Source organism: Oryza sativa, chromosome 3, assembly GCF_034140825.1.
Source record: "Oryza sativa Japonica Group chromosome 3, ASM3414082v1".
NCBI lineage: Eukaryota > Viridiplantae > Streptophyta > Magnoliopsida > Poales > Poaceae > Oryza > Oryza sativa.
Genome location: NC_089037.1, coordinates 3,869,202 through 3,887,094, shown reverse-complemented (window position 1 = coordinate 3,887,094; position 17,893 = coordinate 3,869,202). Strand labels below are relative to the sequence as shown.

At 42.7% G+C, this 17,893-nt stretch overlaps 5 protein-coding genes across 6 annotated transcripts; 3 read left to right on the top strand and 2 right to left on the bottom strand.

Moving 5' to 3' along the window:
- The first annotated feature begins 1,860 nt into the window (after positions 1–1,860).
- Positions 1,861–2,256, top strand: LOC136355890 (cysteine proteinase inhibitor 8-like). Its single transcript, XM_066309082.1, has one exon. It carries the CDS (start codon positions 1,861–1,863, stop codon positions 2,254–2,256), a length of 396 nt encoding a protein of 131 aa, XP_066165179.1.
- A 1,576-nt stretch (positions 2,257–3,832) lies between these two features.
- On the top strand, positions 3,833–4,240 carry LOC136355889 (uncharacterized). The gene has a single exon (XM_066309081.1). It carries the CDS (start codon positions 3,833–3,835, stop codon positions 4,238–4,240), a length of 408 nt encoding a protein of 135 aa, XP_066165178.1.
- A 698-nt stretch (positions 4,241–4,938) lies between these two features.
- LOC4331782 (putative MO25-like protein At5g47540) lies at positions 4,939–9,159 on the top strand. 2 transcript variants are annotated; one of them, XM_015773564.3, is made up of 11 exons: positions 4,939–5,453; positions 6,596–6,763; positions 6,977–7,095; positions 7,247–7,321; positions 7,563–7,656; positions 7,886–7,945; positions 8,050–8,118; positions 8,222–8,320; positions 8,542–8,586; positions 8,665–8,767; positions 8,863–9,159. In XM_015773564.3, the coding sequence occupies exons 1-11, from the start codon at positions 5,268–5,270 to the stop codon at positions 8,919–8,921; spliced, it is 1,077 nt and encodes a 358-aa protein (XP_015629050.1). In that variant the 5' UTR covers positions 4,939–5,267; the 3' UTR covers positions 8,922–9,159. The 2 variants fall into 2 exon arrangements, with proteins under 2 accessions (XP_015629050.1, XP_025879399.1); XM_026023614.2 differs by lacking the exon at positions 6,596–6,763 and having other exon boundaries at positions 5,001–5,453.
- Positions 9,160–9,286: 127 nt separating this feature from the next.
- Positions 9,287–9,797, bottom strand: LOC4331781 (uncharacterized). Its single transcript, XM_015773565.3, has one exon. The coding sequence runs from the start codon at positions 9,720–9,722 to the stop codon at positions 9,474–9,476; it is 249 nt and encodes an 82-aa protein (XP_015629051.1). The 5' UTR covers positions 9,723–9,797; the 3' UTR covers positions 9,287–9,473.
- Positions 9,798–12,034: 2,237 nt separating this feature from the next.
- LOC4331780 (nuclear pore complex protein NUP96) lies at positions 12,035–17,024 on the bottom strand. Its single transcript, XM_015776134.3, has 6 exons — positions 16,862–17,024; positions 14,107–16,729; positions 13,838–13,961; positions 13,410–13,555; positions 13,238–13,335; positions 12,035–12,883 (listed from the first exon to the last, which is right to left on the bottom strand). Exons 2-6 carry the CDS (start codon positions 16,564–16,566, stop codon positions 12,694–12,696), a joined length of 3,018 nt encoding a protein of 1,005 aa, XP_015631620.1. The 5' UTR covers positions 16,567–16,729; positions 16,862–17,024; the 3' UTR covers positions 12,035–12,693.
- Positions 17,025–17,893: the final 869 nt, after the last annotated feature.

The following is a 17,893-nucleotide window of genomic DNA, read 5'->3' as shown; positions in this document are numbered from 1 at the left end:
ACCCATCTCGTCGAAATCCTGAAGCACCAAAATGCCCCTACCTGGCACGCCACTGTCGACGTTTGATGTCGTGATTCCGGTATTTGCATAGTATGGGGATCGTTGGGACTAGGGTATATGCGAGACTGAGGTAAAAGAGATGGAGACAGGGATTTTTATACAGGTTCGGGCCCCTGAATTGTCAGGTAATAACCCTACATCCTATTGGCCGAAGCCGGTATTGCTCTTATTCACCATAATCACACCAGTACAATATTTGGGGTAGCCTATCTAACTGTTGTCGACATGGCGGTCTAAAGGTCTGACTCGTAGTCGACAACAAGGTAGTCTTCCTCCTCGAGTTCATGCCCAGCGAGATCAGAGATAGCGCTTTCGTCTCTCCTGACAGTAACCGGAGACACCGTAGGAGACTAGCCGTGCTTATCCCTGAAGTCGATATCCGGCGTCTTGTCTTGGCGTATGTTGGCTTATATGTTGATCTTGTGTCTTGATCTATTGTTCCGTGTCTTCTATGGTGGATGTGTCCCCTCTTCTCCTAGGGGGTCTTTTATTTATACCCAAAGGTGTCCCCTTGTCAAGTAGAACTAGGTAAACCAATATGGATACAATCCGAGTAGTACTTGTCGTTTCCATGTAGAACTCTAGTCGTCTTTCCTTATCCGGAACTCTCTCCATATCTGAAGGTTGCTTCCATATAGGACATGGTATGTGGTGGGTCCTACCGAGATTTAGTCAACTATTATGAGATATGTAGTATCCATAATTCTGACAGAGCGTGTTCAAGTTACTGAGCATGTTAAGTGCATTTTAGTGCATCCATGTTAAACCATATGAATTTATAGTAATTAATGGTCAAATATATAAATGTAATGTTTTAAACTTAGGAGGAAGTGAGAAATACCAATTATTTGAAACGGAGGAGTAACTAGGATTAACTAGCTTAATCCTGTCTGACTAGTTGAAATGCACTGGCTACTGTCTTGGGGGGTTTTCGGTTTAGGGGTGGGGGAAAAAATTCAGTGTTTAGTTCCTAAAAAAAATTTTAACGTATACAGACACACATTTAAAATATTAAAAATAGACTAATAATAAAACAAATTACAGATTCTACCTATAAACTGCGAGACGAATTTATTAAGTCTAATTAATACATCGTTAGTAAATATTTACTGTAGCACCACATTGTCAAATCCTAGCGTAATTAGGCTCAAAAGATTCGTCTCGTAATTTACATGCAAGCTGTCCAATTGAATTTTTCGTCTATATTTAATACTCCAAATATTTGAGGTGAAGGGATTTTTTGAAAGTTTGAAGGAAACTAAACACGGCCCAAGTATGGCTTGAACTGAAGTCTGAACTCGGGAGATCAGCTCGTCACCTTTCTGCTCGAAAATAAATATAAATCACCGGCGTACCTTAGCTTAGTCCTAGTAATTAAATGTATACATGTTAGGCACGATGTTGGGCCGTGTAAATGCAAGTTTTTAACTGACAGTATTGACCGTACGCGGTAATTGTTTGAAACTTGATTTGAACGTTTTGCATATGTACGTAGTACGTGTATTATAATTAACAACGAAATGAGCAGTCAGCTACGAGTGCGCTAATTAACAATATGAACTCGTATGTACTGGGTCTAATAAAGTCAATCTTAACCTCTTGTTTTCTCTGCAATTGCATCTTGCTGGCCATACCGCTGCTACGTTAATTAGCTGGAGTAGTTTGTTCAGTCACTCCACTATAAATATGCCACTGCAGTACTGCACAATTAAGCTCACAATCTCACTGTCACAAGTGCAATAGAGCATTAGTAGGCAGCCATAATTAAGCATAAGCTGCATACACATACAAAGGCACGACATGAGGCCGTCATCCCTTAGCACCGTAGTCCTTTCTGTCATATTCACCGCTGCGTTGCTTGCCGTTGCCAAAGCAGATGGCGGCAGCGTCACGGCCGCCGCCGCGGCGCCGCCGCCGGCGGCGTGGACGGCGGTGGCGAACGTGAACGACAAGAGCATCCAGCAGGTGGGGCAGTCGGCGGTGCGCATCTACGGGCTGAGCACGAACAAGACGTACCTGCGGTTCGTGAACGTGGTGAGCGGCCAGACGCAGCCGTGCAACGGCGGCTACAACTACCGCCTGCTGGTCACCGTGGCCGGCCCGGGCGCCACCACGGCGCGCTACGACGCCCTCATGTGGGGCATCCTCGGCACCACCAACTGGAAGCTCTTGTCCTTCACTCTAGCAGCCAACTGAATCCAGTGATCGCGATCGATGTGTGTCATGTATGTGTAATGTGTGCGTGCAAACCCCTGCATATCAGACTATTGTTTTAAGAGAGGCTTAGAGCACTGTGTATGTGCATGTTAATTTCATGTATATTCTAGTGCTAGTTGTTAAATTCTCGTTTGCATTGAGCACATCACGCATATGAACGTTTGAAGTACTGAAACAAAAATTCGTTAACGTTATGTTATTGTGTTTTGTCCTTTAATTTCCCCCTTCTTTTTTTCGGTGAAGCTGGTCACCAATCGATTTTATTAGATAAGAGAGCAAAGTGTTACAGACGCAGCTAGCACAGGGACGCCGCGGGAACAAAGTGCCACTGCCTGAAAAATATGCCCATTCTGTTCTTCCAAAATTTTCCAAGATAAGATTATTACCACTGAATCCATCCTCTTCTGCCGTGGCTTGTCAAGCTGCTTCCTCGTAGATAACTAGCCGTGTCTAGATTTGATCTGTATGTCCAGCTGGGGTCCAGCTTGGGCCTGCCCTCAGGCCCGCTGTGGACTTTGGAAGTGGAAATGTGGAACAAACGGGCCTCGATCACAAGGCCATGAACTTCAATAGCTAGCTGTAGATGTCGGTTAGTTGTAGATGTTGTACACATGCACACATGGACTTGTAAATTTCCTGCGGGTTTCTTTCTAGTTAGGGCTTAATCAATTAGCATGTGATTAGATCCCGACTAAGGAGATAAGTTAAGCACCACCGGGCTATAACTGGAGCATAAATGCAGAATCGCGTCTTAAGAAATTAAATCAAATTATACCTAATAAAGTCGTCTGCGCTCTGGAAATCGTTAGGCATGTTCGAACCAAAGTGCTCGCAGTGATCCTAACTGACATATTGACCGTATTCGCGCGCGGTACGCTCGATCAGTTGTTTGAAACCTTCAACAAAACCACCAAACACCAATTTAATACTCCCTCCGTCCCATAAAAATTACATTTCCAGCTAATTTAGTATAAAACAGTAGGATTGAAAAATGACCATAATGGCCTTATTTAATGAACCCACTGCATGCACACATTTCATATATACAAATGATTAAAAGGAAGTTTGAGAGAATTAACCCATATAATTAGCATACTTAATTACATGCATTAGCAGCCCAAATTACATGCTTTAGAGCCAAATGGATTTGGCACCAAAAATTTGCTGCTCGTATTAGGAATCTTATCTAGATCAATCAATTTGCTGGGCCACACATGGCTACAAATACAATTTTTTTGGACAAAGCTTTGGAGCTAGAAATGCAATTTTTTTTGGGACGGAGATAGTATTAAAAGGATTTGCATTTGCATTTACATTTAGTACAGGCGAACAAATTAAAGTATGATTGTTGTCTAATTAATTAAAGCTAAAATTTGTCAACGCTACTAATTAATAACCGTGTATGTTCTAGCTGTACGTCTGAGACAAGGCACGATCGTACACCACTATAAATACTAGGTCACCACACAAACTAGCTCTCAACTCCAACACGTCCTAATCATCTCGTACCCTCACAATTAGCACTACCCGCTCTAGGTATATACGTACTCGCGACATGAGGCAGTCGTCCCGTCTTAGCATTATAGCTGTCGTCATTTCTGTCACCTTGGTTGCCATCACCAACAACGCCGACGTCGCGCTAGCAAGCTCGCTGCCGCCGGCGCCGCCAGCGGCGGCCGCGGGGTGGACGGCGGTGGCGAACGTGAACGACAAGAGCATCCAGCAGGCGGGGCAGTTCGCCCTGTGGATCTATAGGCAGATCACACGTCTGTATTTTCTGCGGTACGTGAACGTGGTGAGCGGCCAGACGCAGCCGTACAACGGCGGCTACAACTACCGGCTGGTGGTCACCGTGTATGGCGGCCCGAACTGGAAGACGACGCTGTACGACGCCGACGTGTGGGGCATCCCCGGGACGACGACCCACTGGTGGTTCCGCTCCTTCACTCCCAAGCGATCGTAGTGATGATGTGTGTCTCAATCCCTTCTCAATTTCGCTCTGGTAGAATAAAATGTCATTTGTTTCTTATATCAGCTACTCCCTTCATTCTATAATACGGTGAGGGCCTCATCGTTTGGCTTTTTTCGTAATAAGCCAAAACGGCTTATTAGAGAATAAAAATGAATTTGTTAGTAAAATTTTTATATATGTGTTCTCGGTGACTTAAAAGTCAATGCTGAAAAAAAAACTACGTTGAAAATATCTCAAAATCAATATCAAAATTAAGTTTGAAAATTCAAATTTTGGCTTTTTCTTTGGCTGAATAGGCCATCCGATGGGAGCCTAACTTTGTAGTACTTAATATATATCATATTCAATACTGCATTGCTATATTAAGTACGAAAGAGGGTAGGAAATCTCATTTTCGTTGAACTATAATAAGGTCGATCATTACGCAAATGTGTACACATCGTGAATATTGGTGTTCTCTTTCTTTGCCCAATTCGAAGAAGATATGTACGGTTTTTCTTCTCTCAACTCGTACTAGATAGCACAGCGGAAGAACATAATTGGGCCGGCGGGCGAGAGGAGAACCGAGAAGGACACGACAACGTGGACGAGCCCAACTCATACTGATCCGGCCCAGCCACACGAAAATCTCGCGTGACCCCGGTTTTGATCCATCGAATCAGAATCGCGGCCGGTTTGGATCCAAAAATAGCGCCGAATCGGTAAAACTTTAGGAGGCGCGCAACGTGAGCTCGCTGCCCGCTCCGCGCCCGTCGCTCCCCATCCAATTCGGCAAATTCCTCATCTCCCCGCGATCTCGCCACCCAGCGCACGCACACACGAACGGCCGAGCACGCGGCCGCCGGCGCCGGCGCATCGGCGGCGGCGTACGTGCGAGGAAGAAGGCCGGCCACCATACCGATCACCATTGTAGCGCCGCAGGAGGTGATAATCTGGGTCGTCGTCGTCGTCACTGCCGACGTACGGCGCCTAGCACCGGCTGCTGGGCGAGCGAGCTCGACCGCGTTCGCGTGAATTAATGGCGGGGTGCCTGTGGCCGTGCGTGACCGGCGGCGGCGCGGCGGCGGACGGGGCGGGGAGCCTGTTCCGGTCGAAGGCGAGGGGCCCCGTGGAGGTGGTGCGGCACGCGCGGGAGCTCCTCGCCTTCCTCGCCGAGAACCACGACGCGTGCGGTGACAAGCGCGACGTCAAACGCGAACACAAGGTGGGTGATACACATTTTTCATGTATCGTTCGCTCGTTCCGTTCCGTTTCAACCGAGAGATGACGAGATATGTCCTAAATTAAAGCCTGATCTGAAAACGCAAAAGTTTAAAGGTTGCATATATCCAGTTGGATGTAGAGGCCAGGTAAAAAAATACACTTCTAAAAAAATAGAAAACACAAACGTGAAAACGTTTTCCAATTTTAACGATATGGAAGTTTTTTATATGACAATTTACCAATGTCGCTTTCACACGATACATCGATGTTTTTCAACTTTTTTTTCGCGAACGTATAAAAAAAATTACACGTCAATATATTAGAAGGTAGAAGAGTTTTTGTTACACAGCACAATCAACCAGATAGGCCTATGCCAGGGGAAGGAGAAAAAAAAACTGCAGGTAGGAAAAAAGAGAAACTACTTTAACATATTATTTTGAACCCCCTTTTTAACATATTATTGATTAAAGTGTTTAATTTTGTCTGCGCATATTCGAAAGCCACATTAATTTCAAACCAGAGATTGTATTAGACCTATTTAGATGGGACTAAAACTTTTTAGTCCCTATCACATAGGATGTTTGGACACTAATTATAAATATTAAACGTAGACTATTAATAAAACATATCCATAATCTTACTAATTCGCGAGACGAATCTATTGAGCCTAATTAATCCATGATTAGCCTATGTGATGCTACAGTAAATATTCTCTAATTATAGATTAATTAGGCTTAAAAATCTTGTCTCGTGAATTAGCTTTCATTTATGTAATTAGTTTTATAAGTAATCTATATTTAATACTCTAAATTAGTGTCTAAATATAGGGACTAAAGTTAAGTCCTTGGATTAAAACACCACCTTATTATTGTAGAATCAATTAACAGCTGAGCCTGTTGCCAATTAAACAGAAGATTTGACTAGAATAACTAGGCATGATTATATTAGTCGCTCTGCTTTCATCAAAATGAGCAGGAACTTAGTATAACAACAAAACAATAAACATATGTAGGGGGAAGTTGTGTTTGTCCAAAATTGTGTTAAGGTTAGACACTACAATTTATACGTTTAATCATTCATATCATCATATATAGGGGGATCTTATGCATTTGTGACTAAATACGCACTTGAACTAACATGTAGATGGTAGATCTAGCCAAAAGCATCGGGGAGATGAAATCCATCCTTTATGGAAATGGCGAGGCAGACCCAGTCGATGAAGCTTGCTCGCAGTTGACGAAGGAGTTCTTCAAGGAGAATACCAATAGTCTTCATCTACTAGTTGTTTGCCTTCCATACATGGACCTGGAAGTATGTCAAAGGGATCCATATATATTTGATATTTTTCAAGAATTTAGATGCTGCATTTTGTTTAATCTAAGTTATTGTTTAAGAAATTCTCTAGATAAGGGAAACCCATATAGGACCATGACCCACTTTATCCTCAAGAAGCTTATCTGCACCAACACATATAATTTAAAACTTCTTATAATTTAAGAGGGTTTTTCTTTCGTTTTTACTCAGACTCAGAAGGATGTCACTCAAGTTACTGCGAATTTGCTAAGGCAAAAGGTAGATTATAGGATGGTTGCCTCTGATTATTTGGAAGAAAACCAGGATCTTTTGGATGTTCTAATGTCTGGGTAAGTAGTCAGTTAGTTCTTCCTTAACCATGCATTTCTATGATATGTTTTTTTCCCTAGGACATAAATGTTATGGACTTCATTCTTCACATTCAACCCATAAAACAGTTATATGATCTTCATTCTTTACATTTACACAACCTGTGTACAGGTATGACAACATGGACATTGCAATACATTATAGTGCAATTCTAAGGGACTGCATACGGCACCAAGTCGCTGCAAGGTAACAAGACCATGATTTACATTACTATTTTTAATTAATTATGAAAAAAATATATACATTTTATTAAAAAATATATATAATATAGCAAGTAAATTTCACAGGACAAAGCATCACCGTTAATATCATGTTTCTTCTTTCTTTATCCAATATATCATTGTTTGCTTGGCGAATTATTTATATGGTTACCAGTTACCACTCACTTTCTCATGATCTTCAATTAATAAACTTCATAATTTTGCAGGTATGTATTAGAGTCTCAGCATATGAAGAAATTTTTTGATTATATACAATATCCAGACTTCAACATAGCATCTGATGCCTTCAAGACCTTTAAGGTGATTATGTCGTCCATCTTGTACTTTTAATCTTCTCCTTGATGAATGACGATTATTCCAAAGGAGAGACTCATCCTTTTCTAGATCATGTTTGTTTATGCTCCCTTCTGCCTTTGTTGGGACTCGTAAACGATTTTAACAGAATATGAGCAATCATCATAGTGTGTTGTCTGAACAAATGTCTTTTGGTGTTGATAATGGCAATTGTGCTCAATTTAACTTTTAACAGGAACTCCTCACAAGGCATAGATCAAGTGCTGCTGAGTTCTTTTCAAATAATTACGATTGGGTAAGATTTCTCATTGCTAGTAACGGAGATGTTAGTATTCATCAACTTCTATTTTTGACCTTTGACAAACCTCCATTGACATATAATTGCAATTCATGTGACAGTTTTTTCCGGAATTTAACTCAAAATTGCTGTCATCATCCAACTATATCATTCGAAGGCAAGCCACTCAGGTACACATTTTTTCTTGCGTTAGCTGTATATTTCACCTAAATTTTACATGATGATTGACTCGAATTTTGATGATTTGTGATATGCACATGATATGTTTTTCAGCTACTAGGAGACATTCTTCTGGATAAGTCAAACACAACAGCAATGGTGCGCTATGTTAGCTCAAAGGATAACCTCATAATACTAATGAACCTTTTAAGGGTAAGATCTCATATCTCATATACCATTTTTGTGTCCTAATCTCAATCTATATTTAAGGCCGTCTATGTTCTTTTTGTTGTTAAAAAATGAAATACAACTTTCAAAAAAAATTGAAATACAACAGTACTGTCGCATCTTGGTTCCTTAATTTTCCTTTGTTCAGTAATCTCGTAGCTAATATGAGTTTATTTTAATATGATATGATGTGTTGTCATTACCAGGAGCAAAGCAGGGCCATTCAAGTTGAGGCTTTTCGCGTTTTCAAGGTACAATTCGTGTTAACGCACGAAAAATTCGTCAGTTTGCAAAACGAATACTGAACATCTTCTTGCATGTACATTCAGCTGTTCACTTGCAATCCGAAGAAGCCACCTGAGATCGTGGGTATACTGGTGACAAACAAGAGCAAAATCCTCAGGTTCTTGGCAGATTTCACAATAGAAAAAGGTAAAGTGTACCTTTTGTGATCACTTCTTTCCATGATAAAATCATAAATCATAAATCAAAACCGGTTTGCTAAGACACTTGCTCTGTTCTTGCAGAGGATCAGCAGTTCGAGGCCGACAAAGCCCAGGTTGTCACCGAGATATCGGCCATGTGATCAAACAACCGGAGAAAGCGTTGATATCCACAGAGAGTGGAGTTCCTCTTGTTTTCGTTTTCTTCATCATAATCTAACCAAATGGAAAGGAAATCAAGCTGATTCTACTGCTACGATGCTTGTGGTTTGGGCCACTTGTCCATTGAACTTGTAACTGGGCCGTTTGCTTGATAGCCTCTACTACTACTAATGTGTGCGCCCTTCCTCTCAAAAAGGAAAAAAAAAGAGAATTTTGTCAGCTCTTCCATCCTGCCACTTGCGCGAGACCGCGACGGGAAAAAAAATATGGATATTTTGGTCAAAGTCCTCCTGTGGGTTCGATCGAACACATGGCAAATCGACAAATTCAGAGAAACCAAAACGAATGGATGAATGATGAGCTTGTTTCAAATCAAAAGACAAAAATTAAGCGGCTATATTTACATCAACACGGTGACCGAGCTGTATCAAAGGAGGAGAGATACATAATAGACTAGTTCCTCCTCCTAATTAACTTATCTTTTTTTTTGAGTAAAAAAGAAGAAGAACAAAAAAGAAAAAACTGTGAAGCGACTAGGCGGAGAAGGCGCCGTCCATGGCGGCGACGGCGGGCCCGGACTTGGGGTCGACGTTGAGCAGCGCGACGTTGACCGTCACCCCGGCGGCGGCGGCGGCGGCGGCGGCGTCGACCCACGAGCTGCACACCTTGATGACGGCGCCGAAGTTCCTCCTGGACTCCGCCGCCGCGCCCTCCTCGCCCGGCGCCCCCCTCTTGAGCTTCCTCTCGAACTCCTCCGTCACCAGCAACGCGATGTCCGCCATGACCAAACTCTCAGACACACTCCTCAAAGCTCAAAGCTCAAACTCGGTGTCGTAGTACGTGTCTGTGGGTGGCTTGTGAAATTCTGTGTGTGGGAGAAGGGATTTTATAGGGGGGTTTGGGTTGGGTTGCGTTTGCGTGGAGAGGAGGCTGGGTGATGGGTGCGGATAAGTCGATGGGCTCGTGGCTTTGGAATGGATCAGTGGATGGGTCGCTGTTGGGTTTTCCTTGTTTACTGGGTGCGCTTTGCCTGTTTTTGCGGACGCGGCTCTGGGTGCGGCCGTACGTTCACGTTGGTTGTTCTAGCGCTTTTTCAATTCCGTTGGCGGGTGGGTCAGTGGCCTCCTGGACCGACACCACGGTCATGGTTCATTCCTGCGTGCGAAACGTTCTGTAGCAAATGGATTCTTTTTTTTTTCCCCTCCTGTTGGTGCCTGAGTAGTACTACATCCTGTCCCAATATACGCGCCGTCGTGGTTTTCCGCACTCAACGTTTCATCATTCGTCTTATTTAAATAATTTATGAAAAATTTAAAAAGAATAGTCTCACATAAAGTATCATTTATGTTTTATCATGTAATAAGAAAAAAATAATATTTTTTTTTAAATAAGACGGACTATCTAAACACGGAAACCTACACTGTACTTATATTGGGATGGAACGGAGGTAGTACTAGACATAAGATTTATTTTATTTTAGGACGAGTGAAATACTACTGCTGCTGTAGGTTATGTTCTTTTCTCCAACAAGAGTTAGATGGAGATTAAGATTTTCGTGGCACACTTTTCAAACTACTAAATGGTGTGTTTCGTGCGAAAACTTTTTATACGAAAGTTATTCTAAAATATCATATTAATCTATTTTTCAAGTTTATAATAATTAAAACTTAATCAATCATAAGTTAATACATTTATCGATACATTTAATATATATATATAATGTAGATAATTCACTATAATAATTTGGTCAATAACCTATTTATTTTTTTTCTTTTCTTTCTTTCAAAATTGTCACAATGATCACTACGGAGTTATGAGTTGTTGGGTGATTGGACACGAAGTTGTAAGAGAGTTTTTTTTAATAATGAAAATGGTATACATTATACATATCCAGCATCTACCGATAAACACACACTAATATTTTTTTATAGTTTTTGATATCGAGTGGTAGGAGAAGCCCCTAACCCCTCTGAAAAAAAATAACCAACTGAATTAAAAGCTAACACAGGGCCATGGCCTCATGGGGTTGAGATAAGTTTTTTTTTTTAATCGTTCGCACAATCGCACGTTACCATCGCACAATCGCATAGTCTTTGGGATGAAAATGACCGTGAACAGTCACATGTTACATGTCGTGGCAGCAGTAGTATATCTTTCCTTTCTCTCTCTTTGCCCAGCGTTGAGCCGTTGATGGAGGCACACACCAGTACACACCACATCGTGCTCTGCTCCTGCTTGTGCTTCCCGTGCGCGTTTGAGTGGTGCAGGCCTCGGTGAGGCAGACAGGTTAATTGTACGTCCCTCATCCTGCTGATTTGTACAATTGTACTACGAGATTTGTGATTGCGAGTTTTCACCCAAGTTTTTATTTTACTTAGGCAACTGGGTGTAAGGGTATAGCGCTATCATTTCCATGTGCAGCCGACTACAAAAACTCTGAGACAAGTGGTCGTTTGTATATGCAACTAACGTGAAAGTCGCCTACGCTTGATGCGGCTCACACTACTGCACCACCGGCCGGCAACAAGGACGAAGTTTGGAGTCAAATCGTTGCGTTCAGAATCAGACGCATTAGTATGTTTAATCAAAATTTTCTCGTTTAATAATGGTTTCAGTTGCAGAATAATTGAGTGAAGATACAGTATGGTTTGCGATGTTGCGAGTGGGAAACGTTGCTGTCTCCCTGCTATTCATGCGCGTGAATGATTACGGGACGAAAAGCACGATGAGAAAACGAAATCAGGGGTCCTACAAAACCAGGAACGCCGCTCAATATAACGGAATAAAAGGTACATATATATGAGAAAACCAAAAATTAAGCAGGGGAAAATAAAACAGAAGAATACAAGGAACCCACGTTAGCTGTCCACGGTTTTGGGCACTCTGGATGTTTCTCCTCAGACAAACCACAGCTTCACATGGTTCTGCAAAAGCAGTTTTGGCTCACTCCAACATTGTGATTTTTCATTTCATCGCGACATCGCGTGCACGACAGAAGAAATATTCTACCTAAGCTCTCAAATCTTTGCCACACTGACACAGTCCAATTTACGAGTGTGCAAGTGTGGGGTTGTTGCTTTGTGCATTTTCCGTGTGATGAGAAAAAAAAATATCCCCTTGCAATTGTTACAGGCCTACAGCTCCGTAAAACCTCAGTATTTTCGGAATAATCCCATAAGCTCTGAAAAAGTACACCACAGTATTTTCGGGATAACCTCATCATAAGCTGTGAAAAAGTACCTCGACTGAAGAAGAGAAATATGCAGCTTGCTCCCACGTCCATGGAAGGGTGGAATCGTGCATGTATTGCCGAGAATTGGGCCCAGCTGGATGCTTTATCTTCGTCGAGCTCTTCAGCACAACATACACCGTACACGATTTGCTGCTTTCCGTTGTAACAGTATTACAGTACAAAAACGAACAAAGATGACGGGTACAGCTCACATCTGAAAGTTGATTGGTACAGCTTAGCACACAGCTTATACATTCTTCAGGAGTTTGATGAGCATGGCAGTTATCTGCACCATCAATAGCTGATCTACATTTCCTCACTGCACTCGGGCAAGGGACGAACTTTTGGAGCTCTTCACTGTATTACTGACTTGCGACTTGGCAGCCGGGAGCTTCTTGTGCACCCAGATCCCGTGTATGATCAGAATAACCAATAGGTTAAAACCCAATAGATAGATCAGGGAAACTTCCAACAATTCTGCAGATATCATAGAATGCCATGGATCTTCAAGCAATCATGCATCAGTCCCTGCAAAGTATGTCGGTGAAAACAGAGACCGCCTCTTGCAGGTAGGATGACCTGTGGTCGTCGGGCACAGGAGCGTTAAGCATCGTCTGAAAGCAGCCCATGTAGAGATCTGGCGTCAAGCCCTCGCCGGGGGAGTTCATTAGTAGCTCGCACAGCTCCTCTGCCATCTTCGAGAAGCATGCCCTGCATACTCAAAATTGAGAACAAATCCTGAGAATAGATTCAAAAAGAAGCCTAGAAAATGCACCAGTATGTGTTGAACTCAAAATAGACATAGTCAGATTGTCCGTGCATGATCGTGTAATGACCATGAATTTCCACACTGGCCATAGTTTGGTTTTGGATTGAAATATATAATCCTGGCAAAATGAAAATAGCTTATTGCAAAACCGGTTACGAATTCACTGTGTTATGTCGTTCGGACTGAGGCTGCTTCACTTTAAACATGAAAAATAAGTGGCAGTAATTTCACGCAGAGATCGATATTTGATTTCTTTTCAAGTTCTGGATCTGTTACAACATAGAATCACATCTTACCTTGCCTCAACAGGTAATTTACTTCCCCAGACTATCAATGAATCATTTAACCGGCCAAAGAAAGTGCTGCATGATTCATTTTTCTTCTCAAGTTGATCCTGAAAGATAAAACAAGGTTGTGTTATCCACAACTTTCAGGAACATGTTGAAACTGTAAAAAACAAAAACTTACTGGATCATCCATGGTACTTTTTTCTTGCATAGAATTTCTTAGAATGAAGAAGTCTATGTATATTCCAGCACTAAGTTCCCAGTCAGCAATTTCAGACTTGTGAACCTCCAAAGAGCTTGTAATGTCCCAGATCTCTTGATGCTTAGCTGAAAAATGGGTTAACAGAACGTCTGGTTGAAAACTCATACCATGATGACAACCATGCAATATTTATCAACACAAGCAGAAAAAAAATCTATAAGACACCTTCATGAAACATATGAACAAAAAATATTTAAACAGAATAACAAAGATATCTGTAAGAAGCTTCATATTATTAGGTTTTGGGGTCAATATAGTTGTACATTTATGTACAGGAAACAAGGCGCAAAACTGAATTAGAGTATTTAGAAAACCTATTTGTTTAGAGTAATGTATGAAAAACTTACATGACAGAAACAAAGAATGAGCAATGGATGTCATGAAAATTGTATGGGCTTTCTTCCAGTTGCCACACAGAATATAATTCTCCAGTGCGCTTTGCTGATCTCCATAGTATTCATTGTAAAGAGCCTGTATAAAGATAATCAGTTACACAAGGTTGAAGTGCAATATTTTCCTGGTAGTGGCATTCTTAAGAATTTGCAATGCTCATTTCACTTTTAAAGCTACATGCATTTCTATCAGAAAATTTGTATAAAACGAAGTTGCTACTCACCAGAGCGTCATGCATCCATTCTACTGGAATACCAAGTTCTGCAATATAAACTCTCTGAGTTTCATCCTTGCTCCATGATTCGCAATATTGTGACAAAATTTCCCTGATCAACTTCTCATGGATGTATGGGGCGTCATCAAGATGAGGCATATGTAGAATGACATAGATAGCCCAATGGCACTTCCCCAGACACAATAATTGGTAAACAAAACTCAAATCTAGCACATGAAGATCATTTGAACTGAAAGCACCGATAGCTTCCAGAATGGAACACTGATGCCAGATCATATGGTAGTCCAAGGGATCATATGAAGATGAGAATGCACTGAACATAGTTTTTAGCATCCCAAACTTCTCGTCTTGATTTGCATGAAGCAGCATTAGATAAAAGGATATGTCAAAGCGGTCACCTGGGGACCATTGAAGTGACTCATCAAGGGGTCCTTCATCTATATATACAGGTACAGGATATGGGACTTTGCCCTCACCAAGGAGCTGGTGATAAGAGTGAATGATAATATCAAGTGATGCATCAGGTGATAGTTGATACCACATTATTAAACCAAGGTACCGTTTCCAGTCAATTGATGAATCTACCAACGCGCCTTGTACATTACCAGAAAGCAACTCATATATCTTTAACCTGTCTTCCTGAATATAATCAAAATCCAGACCATTTGTTTTCCATAGATCCAGTTGCTGAGAAAGGTCAGAACGATTTAGCATTGACCCACCTGCCTGGCTTAGCAAAATTGCCAGTCGAACATCACCCCTAAAGGCAGCAACTTCTGTGGCTGTGTCTAATTGCCGACCAGTCAAAAGCAGAATAATATGTTCCAGATACCTGGCATCATTTAAGGAGCCCGCCTCTCCTTGAACCCGATGACAAACACTGTCCTGTAACCAATTGCTAAAGTCTGCTCTTCTAACCAAAGGGAGTGCTTCAAGGTCTATGGCAACAGTACCTTCTTTCTTATCTAAAATCATCCCCTCCTGGTCCTCATCACCAGTAGGCTCTAACTGGTTACCAGTTGCTCTTTCTGAGAACAAGACCCGAATAAGCTCCCAAACTGTAACCTGGTGCATTAACAGCACACGAGAAGACATAGATAAATCACTGACTTCAAGCTGCCTTTCAATGATGTCAATATAAGATCTGCAAATATCTGGCAACACAAAGCGACTTGCCACAACCTTCTGAAGCTTCAATTTAAACAAGTCAGACTCAGTCTCCAGATATTCATGATGAAGCCTCCTATGGAGATCCAGCGGGTCTGAGAAGCACAGATCAGTCAGCTCCTCCTTAATTTTGTTCTTCTCATCACGTACAACTTTGTCGCCTGCAACTTTCTCTATGTGAATAACAGAAGATAGACCAGTTCCGGGTCTATTGACAAGACTGCCAGAATGTACAAGGATGCCATTTGGTCCCCAACCAACACGAAATGACCTGCCCATAAATAAAGCAGCATCCACAACACAATTGGAATATACGTTCCCAGCCACAGGAGTTTCCTGATCAGATGGCAACTTAAAGCCATCCACCTTGGTCATTCTCACTGGAAATCCCTTGTTTTGCCCAGACATAAGAATACCATGAGAAGATGGGCCATGTTCTGAAGAATTTACACTGTATTCCAGCAGAGCCTGTGGTTCTCTCCTACCAATTACACCAGGTCTCCTGCTGACTTTCAGAGAAGAACCATGCAAAGGAGAGAGAGACCTTAGCCTCAAACCTTTAGCACTTGAGTTCGGTGAATCCACATTCATCTTCTCACTGCTGAAGTATCTCTGATCAGATGGGAATCCATCCTCCATATCTTCATCACCTTCCTCATTGGAGAACATCGTCATCCGCATTTCATGCATCTTTGCAGGGTCAAGCCCAAGATGAGCAGGCAACGAACGTGAAAGCTCCAGCTCATGACCATTTGCAGGTGGGTCTCTTACTTCCGCAATAGGCTGCCGAACAACCACCTCATCCATCACAACATCCTCTTCCTCCTCGTCCACAAGACCGAATCGACTAAAATGATCAACCTCGAACTTCCACCTGCCGCTCGAGTGGTTGAACGAAACGAACCTAGCGCCTTGCTTTCTCGTTTGACACTTAAGCAACTCCCCAAGAGCGCTAGGCTCTGGAAGCACGCTCAAATTCAGCATCAACGTCACTTCTGCTGGCTTATTAAGACCTTGCCCTAAAGGCGGCTTGCTAGCCTCATCCTTGTAAACCTCCACAGAGTGCCTACCGAACTTAACGATCCCATTCAGGTCCATCCCCCTCACATCAGTGTCACCGGGGAAGTGAATTCGCCCATACCCGACCCTCCCGACGACGAAATCCGGGACCCTGCTGCAGTAGCCAGGGTCAGCCGCCTCCCTCTCCACCAGCTCATCGATCGACGGCTTGGTGAAGTAATCGCCATGGCGGAGCACGGGGAACACCGGGTCGGAAGACATGGCAGGCCAATGAGGCAACCGAGACAGAATCAGCAAGCCCTAGCGCCGCCGGACTTCATAGCTTCATGCGCAGCCAAGCCCTTCGCTCCACCAAACCACTCCAGATTCAGATTCTTCTCCTCACTTGGGAAACCAACTGCTGCAAACAAAATCCCCCAACAAACTGCAGGGGGTTCGAGAGGAGGAGAGATTCGGATTAGATTTGAACAAGGGGAATGAACTGCGGGTGGATCTCCGCGCGGAGACTGCGCAGGGGGTCGGGAGGGGAGGAGGGCTACGGGAGGAGAGCGGTTACCTTCGAGGGCGAGGAGGTTCGCCGGCGGGGAGGACGCCGCCGCAGCCGCCGCGAGGGGGAAGAGGAGGAGGCGGCGGCTTGAGCGGAGCGGAGCGGCGGCCGGCGAGGAGGAGGAGAGGGGGGAGCTCGCACTAAACCCTTCGCGAGGATTTCTGGGGCATCCGAATTATCGTGACCGTTGGATTGAGTGATGGAGCATCATCCTGCCGTTCATTTCCCACTCCAGCATCTCTTCTTACGCTTTCCCAAGTGATCCGAACCAGGGGCCAAAGTGAAAAGTATCAGACCTGTAGTACCAACGGGAGCGGTCCAAATAAGTAATAAGGGGGTAAAGCGAAAATTTATGGATCATTGCTAATGGTAGCGATCATAATCACTTAACCAGGGGCTAAAGTAAAAAAATTACGGAGCTTGATAGTGTACTGCTTTGATAGCAGTCCAAATAAAAGGACTAACGTGAAAAATGTTGTGGATCGCGTGTTACAAATGCGATTTAGAAATGGACTAGTTTGAGAACTTCCATGCTGGGGGAATTAGCGGCTCAACTCGGCAGCGCCGGCGAGAAGGTCAGTCTAGATTTATTATTACGGTTATTATTAGTCTTTTTGATAAATTTATTTTATAAATAGACCTCTAAAATATTCCATGAATATACCATTTTTCTCAACACCAAAGCTTATTGGCACCTTGGCGTCAATGACACTTCTACCGACACTCTTCCTACCATGGTAGCTAAGTTACTGATGTAAATAAGGTTTGTGTCAAAGAGACTAACACTGAAGGCTTATTTGTAAAAGGATTCGAAAAAAGGTTTAAATTTTCTCCAACAAAAGCATCGGCATCTTTAGCATCAAAGGACCTATATTTATTATAAAAATATTTTATAAATAGGTCCTTACACCTCTACATCTTGGCTGCTAGGGGAGCAAGGGTGTCGGCACCCGCGCGTTGGCACCGATACGTTGGACCTCGGGGGCTAGAAAATTGTCCATTTTCCTAGAATAATTTTTCTATGGTCTATTGTAAAACAAG